The 13388-nt window shown below is 31.0% G+C and overlaps 1 protein-coding gene across 1 annotated transcript in view; it reads left to right on the top strand.

Moving 5' to 3' along the window:
* The window catches only part of LOC123292471 (phosphatidylinositol 4-phosphate 3-kinase C2 domain-containing subunit beta-like), a 351668-nt gene that overhangs the window by 20573 nt on the left and 317707 nt on the right, over positions 1–13388 (top strand). The window contains exons 4-14 of the mRNA XM_044873151.1: positions 223–499; positions 2117–2340; positions 3465–3573; positions 3885–4049; positions 5203–5423; positions 5739–6038; positions 6119–6272; positions 10319–10520; positions 11638–11808; positions 11872–12160; positions 12228–12394. Coding sequence (XP_044729086.1) covers positions 223–499; positions 2117–2340; positions 3465–3573; positions 3885–4049; positions 5203–5423; positions 5739–6038; positions 6119–6272; positions 10319–10520; positions 11638–11808; positions 11872–12160; positions 12228–12394 — 2279 coding nt within the window. The remainder of the gene's footprint in view (positions 1–222; positions 500–2116; positions 2341–3464; positions 3574–3884; positions 4050–5202; positions 5424–5738; positions 6039–6118; positions 6273–10318; positions 10521–11637; positions 11809–11871; positions 12161–12227; positions 12395–13388) is intronic.

The following is a 13388-nucleotide window of genomic DNA, read 5'->3' on the forward strand; positions in this document are numbered from 1 at the left end:
AGGTGCACAAATAGAAGAAAGAGGAACGAAGTAGACACATTTTTTATCAATTGACTCCCGTTGGAGACCCCAGGTAGATTTACGAAGGCTAAAAAAAAGCTTAAGTGGGCCTCTAGAAAAATCCGCCTAGAGGCCACAACAATTGTAAATGCGACACTGTGACCATAATTTACACAAATGTTAGTTTACAAGCAAAATTAAAGTACTGAATTTTTTTTACAGATTCCGCCATTGCCAACAAATTATTTACCTCGAGTCGAACCGCCAAAGTTAGATATACCAGCAATAACTTCCACACCAAATATTGATGTGTTCAAAGTAATTAGTAAACAAAATAATAGTAATTTAATTGATTTAGCATCTGGTTGCGATTTATCTGACGAGAATCGTTCAGATAAAAAGAATAATGTACGTGTTAGCGTTTTGGAAATATTTGATCCATTATTAACGGATCGAAATTTAAATAAACCAATAGATTCTTCCTCTACAACACAAACTGGTAGGTTTTTTTAATTTTAAAAATAAATATATAGAATATTTACCTAAAGAAGGGTTTTTTACAAAACTTTACCAGCTATAAAAATGCTCAAAATAAATCCATGAAAGAATATAATCCAAAAAAATCTGCCTCTCAGGGAGAACTTAACCGTTTTTAGGGGGTAGTTGGGTGTGTTAGTCAGATTTTTACAAATTCAAAAACTATGGATCAAACAAAAAAAAAGTTAAAATAAAATTTCTAGCTGAAGTAATTGAGCACATTTTTTTTTCTCGATATTATAGTTTCAAAATTGACCGAGATATGCCAACAGGGGGTAATCCTGATGTCGAATTGGCCATATTAATAAAAATTTTATATGTTGTCTCTATGGCGATACCCACGTATGACGTCACTAGTGGATACCTTTCTCTTTGTTTAATCAGAAATTTTAACAGTCAATATCTTGCATACTAGTAAAGCTTTTAAAAACCAACTTCACTTTTCTACACGTCCAGTGAGAATTCTTTATCTAAAGTGATAAAAAAAATTTAGCCTGATCCCCTATTTTAAAATGTCGCATTTTTTTCTCATTCAATCAAATGAAAAAAGACCCTTGAAAGAACCTTGTAAACCGTTAGAGAACAAAAGTTTAAATATTTTTTTCGTAAACACCACCGTTTATCCGCGAGGGTAAAAATTAGGAATTTGAAGCTAAAAAGTCGAAAAAAAAAACAACAAAAATATGCAGTTACTTCAGCTAGAAATTTTATTTGAATTTTTTATTTTTTATTTGATGCATAATTTTTTTGTAATTTGTAAAAAAATTACTTAAACCCCCAACAGGGGGTTAGAGCCCTCCTTGAGAGGCTGATTTTTATATCATACATATATGTAATATGCAAGGTATACTAAACTTAGTCCTAAGTTTGTAACGCTTAAAAATATTAATGCTATGAACAAAATTTTGGTATAGATGTTTATAAAATCACCTTATTAGTCCATTTCCGGTTGTCTGTCCGTCTGTCTGCCAACACAATAACTCAAAAACGAATAAAGATATCAAGCTGAAATTTTACAGCGTACTCAGGATGTAAAACGTGAGGCCAAGTTCGTAAATGAGCAACATAGGTCAATCGGGCCTTGACCATCTTGTAAACCGTTAGAGATAGAACAAAAGTTTAAATGTAAAAAATCTTCCTTATCAAAAAATAAACAACTTTTGTTTGAAACATTATTTCGTAAACATCACTGTTTACCCGTGAGGGCGCAAATTAGGCGTAAATTGTATAGTATTTATTATATGGGGATATCAGTTTCGTATGTGTGACATGTATGTATGTGAATGTGATAGAGTAATCAACACTGTCTATGCATGGTATTTCAAAAATTAACTCAGTCAATTGTTTGTTTTCACTTGTTTTATACGAAGTTTTTACAACCTAATAAACAACTGTGGAAAATTAAAAATGTTACTATACTATAATGTTATTTTTGATAAAAATTTGAAAATTTTGAGCCTCTACATTGTCTTATTTTGAGGTCTACTACACCTGGTAAAATTTTTGTAAAAATCTTCTAGAGACATCTTGTAGAGATGTCCAGTTTTGATTAAACAATTGAGTTTTGAATTTTTTGCAGCCGATGATGCGGCATCTGAATGTTCTGGCAGTATGTATAATGAGTACGATCCATTTGATTATTTATATAATACTGGCTCCGGTGTTCCAAGCAATGCAGATCCAATTTATGCTGCCGTTGTACGTTCAGATAAAACACCACAATCACCACAGTCACCGCCACCTTTACCACCACGTGCTGTCTGGTCCACCTTAGAAAAGAAACGAAAAAGTATTGATGTGCTTGTAAGTAATCATTCAATAATGTTTCCAGAAATTATGAAACTTCTGAACGTAAAATTCCTTAGCTGTAATTCCAGGTGTATTTTTTGACAGTCATTTCAAAATCGATGAAAATTTGGTGACACGTCTATTCACCTACGACAATTCACTCGCAAAAAATCATTAGACGACAACACAATCGAGGAAAATACATCCGACGATAATTCACCTGTAAAATAATTGTACTATTTCATTTTTTTAGATACTTCTAATATTAAAATTCTGTGTTTGGAATACTCAGGTGTTCTTCGGGTTGGTTATATTTTAAGAGAGCCGATCTAACACGGGTTTTGCGGTTTTTTTTAGCCTTTGATTTAAAAGGCCAAATGAAACGATTGTAGATTTATTACCGTCACTGATAGATTTAAATATAAAATTGCGTATAACGTGAAAATATTCGAAATAATAATAAAATAATAATCAGAAATTGATCGATAAATAAATCTAATTTTTTTTGTTTAAAATTTAGAAAATTTAAATCTTTATTACATTATGGTATCATTTTGAACATGCATGCAAATTTTCAGGTCATTTTATTGAGGGAAACATAGAAAAAAATTTGTTTAAATCTATCAAAGTGTTGGTAATCAATCTGCTTTCGTTTTCTCTTAACCCTGTGAATAATGTTCATAGGTGTTCTACAGAATGGCCACGCCTCTACTTTTTTGGCTCTTGCGTTTACTTTGTGATTTCGTCCACTCTTTGATACACGGATTGGTCATTTAATCCGCTCGAGATATTATTTGTGGGTTAATCGGCCTGCGAGTGATTTTTCGGAAGTGAAATGGTTTGCTGGTGAATTGTTGCAAGTGGATGATCTTGAATGAATTGAATTTGGACGATTTATTATGCAGCCAGAAATTTGAGAGACTATTATCAACGTCGTGCCTAATAAATTTTTCTGGGACTGTTTCGAGGCGCCTTGTGGGTAAGGGGGATTCAGAATACAAATTACAGTAAAAAAAATTGAGATGAAGTATATTTTTGAAAAAGTTTGTAACCTAAACAATATTTTCCCGAATTTCTGACTGTCAAAAATACTTGATCGGGCTCTAGATATTCTATAATAAAAAAATATTTTTTTCTAGCAAACGAAAAGAAATAGGTTGTACGAGAACATAACGGTTGTGAAACGAAAATCATTTCATCATGATTGTGATTTACGAGCTTTTTATACAATGGTTAAAGATATTCGAGGTAAATAATAAACCCTGAAAATTCGTATGGGAAATGAAAGGTATCTTAATGTCAGATTTTCTAACTTAGAACAACAATTTCTAAAAATTTTGTTAAATATAGGTTATTGAAGAGTGGAACAAAACTTAAGGAATTTTTGAGCTTTGTGGCTCATTGAGCTATTGCATTCTTACTCTTCAAGAACTAACATTTCCAAAATTTTCAAAAAATTTAACTGAAAGAAATTTCTCATAAAGTTTTGCAGGGTACTTTATGGCAATATAAAACAAGTTCCCTTTTTAAATTCTGAAACTTGAATATTTTCTTTGTAGGACGATTTTTATATAATGATCCAGAAACAAATCCAGGAGTAATTATTAGTCCAATGATAAGTAATTTATATAGATCCGATACGAGTATTAAACTTGTGGTTTATCCAACAAAAGGTGAACGAAATTTGGAAAATCCTCCAAAACCAATATCATTTACATGTGATGGTTAGTATTGTTTGTAAAGAGTACTAGTTCGGTATCCGAGGCTCATATAATTAAAAATTTTCAGGCAAGGTTGAAAAAATCTGGAAAAAATGTATTTTATCCTAAATTTTCTTAAGGAATTCGAGAAAAATAGTTTTGCTTTGATCAGATCGACTTCAATTGTTTATTTAACAACTTATACAAAATATTTTAAATAAAAATGCTTTTTAAAGGAGAAGCTTTTAATATACTAAAAAGTACAAAATAATTTTGTAGGGATCACTCATACATGACTATTTGTAAAAGCTTGAGTTGCTCCAACTCATTGTTGATATTTTATATTGAGCGCATCCAGCTTTTAAAAATAGTCATGTATGAGTTGACTCCTACAAAATTATTTGTTACTTTTTAGAAAATTAAAAGTTTGTCCATGCTTACCATAAAAATGCATTGTCATCCAACCTAAACGTGTATCCAAAATTTCAGCTCAATCGGTTGAAGATTTCTGCTTCAAAATTTGCAAGATTCCAACCGAACAAACATATATTGCAAGTTAAATAAAAGCTTTAAAAAGTGAACATTTTTTTTAGATTTTCGCTTATATCTTAGCATCTAGAGATCATACTCAAATAAAGCTCCAATTGTTCGTTATAAAACAAGCTACAGCGAAGAATTTTTTAAGAAGTGAAATTTAATTGTCAATAACAATTAAATTTTAAAAAACTACAAAAAAATTGTTTCTTGAGAAATCTCTTGACCTCTTTGAAATTTCTGGGCTCCAAATTTCAAAGTACTGTAACTTCATCAATCATAATGAAATTATGGGAAATTATAGTTCTTTGGATACCTTGAAGAAAATGAACTTAGTTTCGTTTGCAAAATAATTACCTCTTTGTTCGTTATTAATATATTAAAAAATTGATTCAAACCTGTATTTATAGAGTCGTAATTTTTTAGACCATTTTTTACACCATATTTCGATAACGATGTCTAGAAGCGAATTGAAGCCGAAATATGATCAACATAAAACTATTTTTCCCAAGCTCCTGAAGACATTTAGTGTAAATTAATTTTTTTTAGATTTTTCCAACTTTAACGGACAAAATTTTCTTTGGATAGCGGACTATATTGATTTTATGATTTTTGAAATATAAAAATTGTATTTTTTCCCTAGTGTCGTGCAGCGTGGAACACGTGATATTACATGTTCTGTGTGAGTTAGATGAACCACCAGAGAGAGCACATCGTTTAGAAGTATGGGGTGCGGTTGAATATTTAGCACCTGGAACATGTCTAGCTGATTACGAATACGTGCATCATTGTATTAAATTAGAGCAAGATGTCGTTTTTTCATTAGTACCTGAAAATTTAGTTGATTGCTCATTATTGAGAACTGTAAGTTCTTTTTTATTTTACTTTCTATAAAATTTTTTATGGCTACTCCTTGGTTCTGCCCTCCAGAGGGAGATTAAAAAATTTTGTGGCCGTAGACAGTTTTAAAAATTATCAATAAATATCTTTTTTTAGTTATTTTGTTTTAAATTCTTTATTTCTTAAAACTTGTAAAATCGCGTTCGTTTGTTCGTTTAAATAAGAACGTAGTTAGATACATTCATTAAAAAATCACTTTCCTAAATCACCAGAATACATCGTTACTAACTTACTTGCTCTATTTTGAATTTCTTCAGTATTAAATGTTTTAAAATTTAGGCTCAAGATGATCGAAGAGATTTCGAATTGACCATCGATGATTTATTACCAAATGAACCCGGTTTTCCAATATCACATGAAAAATTAAAAATATTATTGGAAATCGTTGAACGAGAAATAGAACGTTTAGAGGCGGCTGCCGTTGAATTATCAACGAATTCAACAACAATTTTACATTCCAATGGTGTTGTGCAAGCGGTCAAAGCTGTTTGTATGCTTATGGGTATGATTGAAACACCTGATATATCTGAGGCTGTGGAAAAGATTGTCACATGTTGTGCGAATAATTCTAATGTTAGTGTAAGTATCATTTCATATTTTTGCAATGAAAACTCATGAAGGTGTTTATTTTTATCGTTTAAATTATTTGTTTTTTGTAGGATTATAATTCGATAAATAAGGATATCGATTTAGTAGAAACAATAAAATCGAATTGTGAACGAATTCGAGCCGCTATACAAGGTTTAATAGAAATGTACTGTCAAGCATTCCGTGTAGATTTTCAATTAAGTTATAAAAATGAATTAGCTTCAAGTAAGTACTAGCAATCCCTTTATTTTTGATCGTTTGTAAGATGATAGTAGGCTAAGGCAGTGTTTTTAAAAGTTTGATTTGCGAACCCCTGGGTGGTTGCAAAGCCTTTACGAGAGATCGCGAAGATCGAGATGACTCAGTAAAAAGTAATAAAATTTAAAAAAAATCGTCATACAGACGTTTTTCTTTGGTTTCGTTTCACTACTTTCACTAGATGTTGACGATAATTTGTAGAAATTTATCCATTTTAATCTTATCGATCTTTATTTATCTTTTTAGAAATTTATCCATTTTAAATAATTACAGCAAGTCACTTCAAAAAATTCATCGCTCATCAAAAAGTTGTGTGTATGCTAACACAACCGACCAAGCAGATTGCCGCATACTACTCACTATGCACCTCTTATAGTGCTCGTTGTGCCTCGCTCGTTTTTTTTTTTAGGTTTTAATTGCTAAGATATTAATAAACCACTTTATTTACTACTAGTTACGCCAGTAAAATCTTAATAAAAATAGCTAAAATCACAAAACGTGAAAGCTATATTTTTGATATGTTATTTGGACCCCTTAGAAGAGTGTGAAACCACATATTGCAAGCAAAAAAAAGTTGTGCTACCTGCATAATATGCGAAAAACTGAAAAATTTTCGGACTTTTTTAAGTTTTTGCAGTTCAATTCAAAAACTGTGAGCTTTTTGGCATAAGTTGCCATTATCATTTTGAAAGTATACTAAATTTGAAACAATTTAAGCCGATCTATAGTTCCGTAACATCTGGTAGCTTTTGAGACATGATGCTTGGAAAATTTCAGAAATGCTAAAATTTTGAGTTTTGCTTATGTTAAACCGTTAGACATAGAACAAAAGTTTAAAGGTAAAAAATGTTCCTTATACCAAATAAACAACTTTTGTTTTAAACATTTTTTCGTAAACATCATTGTTTTCTCGTGCAGGGGCAAATTAGGGCAAAACTTTGGTGACCATTTTCTCCAAAAATATAAAAGATGGTGGGATGAAAATTTGTGGGTAACTTCAACTTGCGAGTCTAATGAAAAATTTTTGAAAAAAATCCAAAAAAGTTTTCTAGCAAATTAGCATAAGCAAAACTCAAAAATTTAGCATTTCTGAAATTTTCCAAGCATCATATCTCAAAAACCATTAGACATACGGAACTGTAGGTCGGTTAAAATTGTTTCAAATTTAGTATAGTTTCAAAATGATAATGCAAACTTATGCCAAAAAGCTCACAGTTTTTGAATTTCACTGCAAAAACTGAAAAAAGTTTGAAAATTTTTCGGTTTGTCACTTATTACGCAGGAAGCACAACTTTTTTTTTGCTTGCAAAACGTGATTTCACACTCTCCTAAGGGTTCCTAATAACATACAAAAAAGTAGCTTTACATCGCACTTTGCGATTTTAATGTAGGACTAGCTGACCCGGTGAACTTCGTATCACCTGCAACTTTTTTTTTTACAACTTTTGGTTGGTGATTATGTCAACCTTTAGACTCTAATTTATTTTTGCCAAAAATTAACACTGGTTGTATTTTCTACGGTTAAAATGGTATTAGGTAGTAAACAAAATATAATCAATACATAACAAAACATAATAAATATATCTATTCAATTTAAAGTTTTTTGATAAACTACGTTTTTAGTTTGGTTTTTCGGAGCATAAATATATAAAAACGATGGCTTTCCTACACGGGAACACGCGACATATAGTTGTCCATGCGAGAAGCATGGAAATTCTAAATTAATCCCGCAAACTTCCAACGACTGGCCTTGCGATTTGTTTATGATCATCGCAAAGGCCAGGCGCACGGGTATGTTAATAAACATACACAATATAAACAATATGGGAATAAACACAAATAAAACAAAAGTAATGACAAACATTCTTCTTGAGTTTCTTCTTGAAATTTTTGGTTATGTTTTACAAACTGAATATAGATAAATAGTATAACTTCGAAGTATACTTGTACGTATCTTCCTATATTTTGAACAATTTTTCAAGCGTAACAATAGCGATTCCGATACAAAATTAATAAATTTTGATTTCTTTAGTTTAATTTTTGGGTTTTTTTAAATTTAGTTTAGTTTAATTTTGAAAATCGGTCTAGCCGTTTTTGAGTTTTAGCGAGACTAACGCACAGCAATTTATTTTTATATATACAGATCAATAAAATTGAAAAAAAAACCCAACTCAACCCACACCCACACTCAACCCAACCTAACCCAACCCAACCCAACCCAACCTAACCCAGCCTAACCCAATCTAACCCAACCCAACCCAACCAAAAATTACAAAAATTGTGTTTTTTTGAATTTTTTATGATTTTTTCGATTTTTACAAATTGCAAAAGTGTAAAAAAAGTTTTTGTTTCCGATTTCGATAAAACTAAGTTTACAAGGTAATTTTGACCCGAAAATTACAAAAATCGTGTTTATTTGACCATTAAATGAGTAATTTTCGAGATATTTTACGAATCTGACTGTAGAGCCAACATTTTCATTCCGTTCAGTCTCTGAAATTATTCCGCATTGAATCTAATTATTCCGAAATTGTCCTTTTCATTTCAATTACGATTCATTACTGTTTCGGACACACAGTAATAAGTTGGACAAAGACCCGAAGATATTTGTTATTCATTTTATTACATTAGTTTTTTAAGAAACTGTCCGAAACAAAACGTAATCAATTTTTAAAATGAAAATACAAACATTTAGAATTTATTTAATAAATAAAGATCGACATATAAGATTTTAATGTAAGTAGGTTTGAACTATCCTTGTTTAATAAAAAATTATCGAAAAAAGATGTTTACAAACATTTAGAATTTATTGTAAGAGAACACTAAATTATAAAATGAATATTCTGAACAAAGATAGCTCTAAACATATATTAAATAGATATAGACATTACAGATAACATTTAATAAATAAAGATCGACATATAAGATTTAAATGTAAGTAGGTTTGAACTATCCTTGTTTAATAAATAAATGGTATATGTACAGTTATCAAGTCCCACGGGAATGCTGTCGAACGGGATAAAAAGTATCCTATGTTATTCTCCTGGCTCTAAACTACCTTCCTGCCAATTTTCAGCTAAATCGGTTCAGCCGTTCTTTAGTTATAAGTAGTGTAACTAACACGACTTTGTTTTATATATATAGATTTGACTGACGTAGGTACCTAATTGTGAAAATAAATAAAAATGTTGTACGGGTCTGATATTTATAATATAACTAGCTGACCCAAGCTTGCTGTGTTGCTATGGCTCAGTTATAATAGGATCAATAAATATTATACTAAATTATACAACACAATTTAATTACTATACGTACAACTTTCATTAGATGACGGCGAGAGTTATTCAATTTTATTTTCATTTCGTGCAAGTATTTAATAGATGGCGCTGTGTTCCAATTTCAAATATTTTTGTATATTTGGCCATTAATATAATAACAGCATACATAACAGTACATAACAGTGCCATTTTTGAATACTTACACAAAATACAAATAAGATTGTTTAAGGAAAATTGTATAGTTCTTACCAACATCAAGTGAATTCAACCCTTTCTCTAATCGAGGTACTCTAGCTTAGTGTAAACAAACATCATGATATGAGATTTTTATATCTAAAGATAATAAAATACAGGTCAGTAACAGCGAAGAGTAGGTGGTCGCAAAATATTTTAAGTACTAAGGGGGTCGCACTATGAAAAAGATTGAAAAACACTGGGCTAAGGTGGCTTGTTTTTTTAGTTTCGGCCACGCAGGCAGTTAAAAATTAAATCAAAATAGGACTGAAGTATTTTTTGAGTCACTCTAATTTGTCTCTAATCTAACGACCTATTAGTTTTTAAATAGAAGCGAGAAAAATTTCCATACAGTATTTTATGGCTTAGTTATGAGTACTGCTGGATCGAAAATTCAAAGATAAAGGTTTCGATCCCAAATATTGATGTAAAAAAATATTGTAGCCACTTAACATACAGGGCCTGGATATACTTGATTAACGATTTATTTTTGTATTACAGATTCTTTAACTGTATCTGATGTGTTAGATACAATATTAATTCACGTATGTGCCTTACATAGAGTTCCTACCACTTGGAAGCATAACGATTACCTGATAGCCGCACAAATTTATCATGGAACTCGTCCTGTAGGGCAGCCAATTCTTTCTCTACCGACACCGATTTCTGTTGGTTTTTATCCTAGAATTTCATTTAATTCCTGGTAAGTTTTTAGAGTTCCCTATCGAAATCGATACATATGCTTCCTTTTTCCCGATTTAAATAAAAGGAAGAGAACGATTTTCGGGTGTTTGTGAGACTCTGACTTTTATAAATGAAGCGTTTTTTTATTCATCGCCTTAAGTCTCAAGTATTAATCACAGTAAATACTTCATAATGCGTTAAATGTTAACATGCGTTAAACGCTTATTTTGAGCTAAGCTGTACGTGGTAGAACGTTGTAAAAACATTTGAGGGACATTTTTTGTCTGATCTATTTTTTCTCTTAAGGTAGTACGGGCGCCAAGGGAAGTTTAGACTTGTAGTTGAATTTATTTGTCCCTTTATGTGACCTTATTTTAAACTTTGATGATTAATTTTTGTATTAACTTCATGAATGTATGCCTAAAAATAAGAATAAAATTTTTCGATATCTGTTTTGGTACGAAATATCGAAAGTTAAATAATTATAACATAATTCACCATCAAAATTCAAAATACATATTTGTGTTCCCATTACCGTGTTCATACATCCTTAATTAGTCGGACCGAACTAGTTTTAGAGAAATCTATAAAAACATATCATCCATCTACTGTTTTCCCATAAAACCAATGTTAAATATGCCTACTTGTAAAGTCATTTATATATTTAAATAATAAGGCAACCCCCTAAAATTTTCAGAATTAATTTAGACTTAGTCCAACTTCATATAAAAAAAATCAAGCTTTTTATTAAAATTCCCGTGGCACTCGTTCATCCTTAATGATTTAAAATATTTATTTATGAAACTTTACTTATATCCATATATATGTAACAACTTTCTTATGTGCTTAGGTTTAGATACATATCTGACAAATATCAATTGAAGTGAAGTTTGAAGTAATTGATATAACAAACGCTAGGTGCCCTAAATTTAAATATTTAATCTACAGTATCGACAGCAAATGCTTTTGTACGCTAAAATAAAAAATGCATGGAGGCCCCATGTTGGAAACACGGAGACACTGACACGGTTGCTCTATTGTAGTTTCGCCTTGTGAACGTCATTGGTTGGAGGTCGCTTGACTCCTCTACCCATTTTAATGCAGTCGTAGTTTTTAAATTTTAATATTTTTTGTAGGTTAGATATGGAAGGAATTAGTGTTTGCCAATTGGCGCGAGAGTCTCGTATAGTTTTAGTTCTATATGGCCGTACATTGGAACCAACTGACAAAGATGAAACAAATACTGTACCGAAATATACTCAAGAAGAATTGGGTTGGGCTTCAATACAATTTTTCGATTACAATGGGTACGATATTCATTCGCCTACTAAAAATATTTCCATATGAACTAATCAATTTTTTATTTACAGAATGTTTACCCAAGGAAATTTATTAATTTCATTATGGCCTTCGGTAACTGATAAAAGATTGGGACCAGCACCATGCCATGGGGCTCATCCGCTTCCCGATCATCCTCTATTAAGCCTAGAATTACCTAGTCCTGCTGGGAAAATAATATTTCCATCAACTCCACCACAATCACCAAATAATCGTGAACCAGTTGGTGATTTTGCATGTTTAGATGAAAATACTCAGCAACAACTTTTAGATATCGTCGAAATGGATATTTTTAGTCGACCACCTATCGAATGTCGTGAAGTAAGTGCTCGTAATTTGTGTAATTTTATTGTAGTGTATCTATAGCGAAAATTATTTATTTGAATAGGTTTTGTGGGAGAAACGACATTATTTACGACATTTACCAGAAGCATTACCAAAAGTTCTTTTAGCTGCACATAGTTGGGATTGGGCTTGTTTGGCCGATTTACATTATATGGTTCATAAATGGACGCCAATGCAACCAGTTCAAGCTTTACAATTACTTTTACCTTGGTAAGTTTTGTTTTTCTTGTATTTCTCAAAAAGTCGGTTTCTGGATTCATTTATCAAGCCCTTTATCTATACGCCCTTTTTCATTTCTCTTACTTTTGAATACAGGTGAATCTGTTTGTACAAAAAAAAGTATCACAATATTTGCGTTTTTTCTTGTTTTTCTTTTTTTTTTATGTTTAAATGAATTCAAAATAGCCCAGTCATGGTTAAAAAAGGTGTCCCTAAATTAACGCAAGATTTGAATGTTTTCCTATTTGCGTGATAAAGTGTTGCTAATGGAAAAGCAAAGACAGCATGACAGTTTAGGGTTTTTTTTTAAATAGTGGATACGGGGAAAAAGAATGTGTTTTGATTGTTGGACAAGGTTTTAAAAATATAAAGGTTTAAGCAGCTACAACTAGCGATTTTCGTATAAACTGTGAATGGGAATATTGACTTAACTTTATCAAATGTGTGAAAGAAATATTTAAAAAAATTCAGAGAGATTAGACCAAGATAAACCGCTCAAATTAGAGGGTTTAACATTATTGCATTTTTGCCATCGAGTTTTTTGAAGTCTGAGTTTTCTGACAACAAGTCTGCGACCACTCACACTTTGAGGGAGAATATTCAAGTCTGTAATACCATTATTCAGCTAACATTTATGCAAAATAGTCAAGGAAAATGATCGGATATGCTATTCTGTACATAATGTAATACTGAAAACTTTATGAAATATTAAAAAATGTACAACTTTTAATTAAAAAGTTGTGTTTTGTATCAAAATTAGTTCTAGTGTAATTTTGGGACGTCTTTTAGTAGGATCTCTACGTGGTTTATTGGACTAAAAGTTTCAATAACGTATTTCTAAATGTTTTTTGGATGCGCTGAATTTAATAATGGTGGTTTCAAGTTTGAAATGTGGTCGAGTAAATTGCTGTAAACTTATTTGAATACGACCAGTATCGTTGGTCTAAAAATCATCACCAATAATCAGCTAATAAAATAAAATATA

The sequence above is a fragment of the Chrysoperla carnea genome, chromosome 2 (assembly GCF_905475395.1).
Source record: "Chrysoperla carnea chromosome 2, inChrCarn1.1, whole genome shotgun sequence".
Lineage (NCBI taxonomy): Eukaryota > Metazoa > Arthropoda > Insecta > Neuroptera > Chrysopidae > Chrysoperla > Chrysoperla carnea.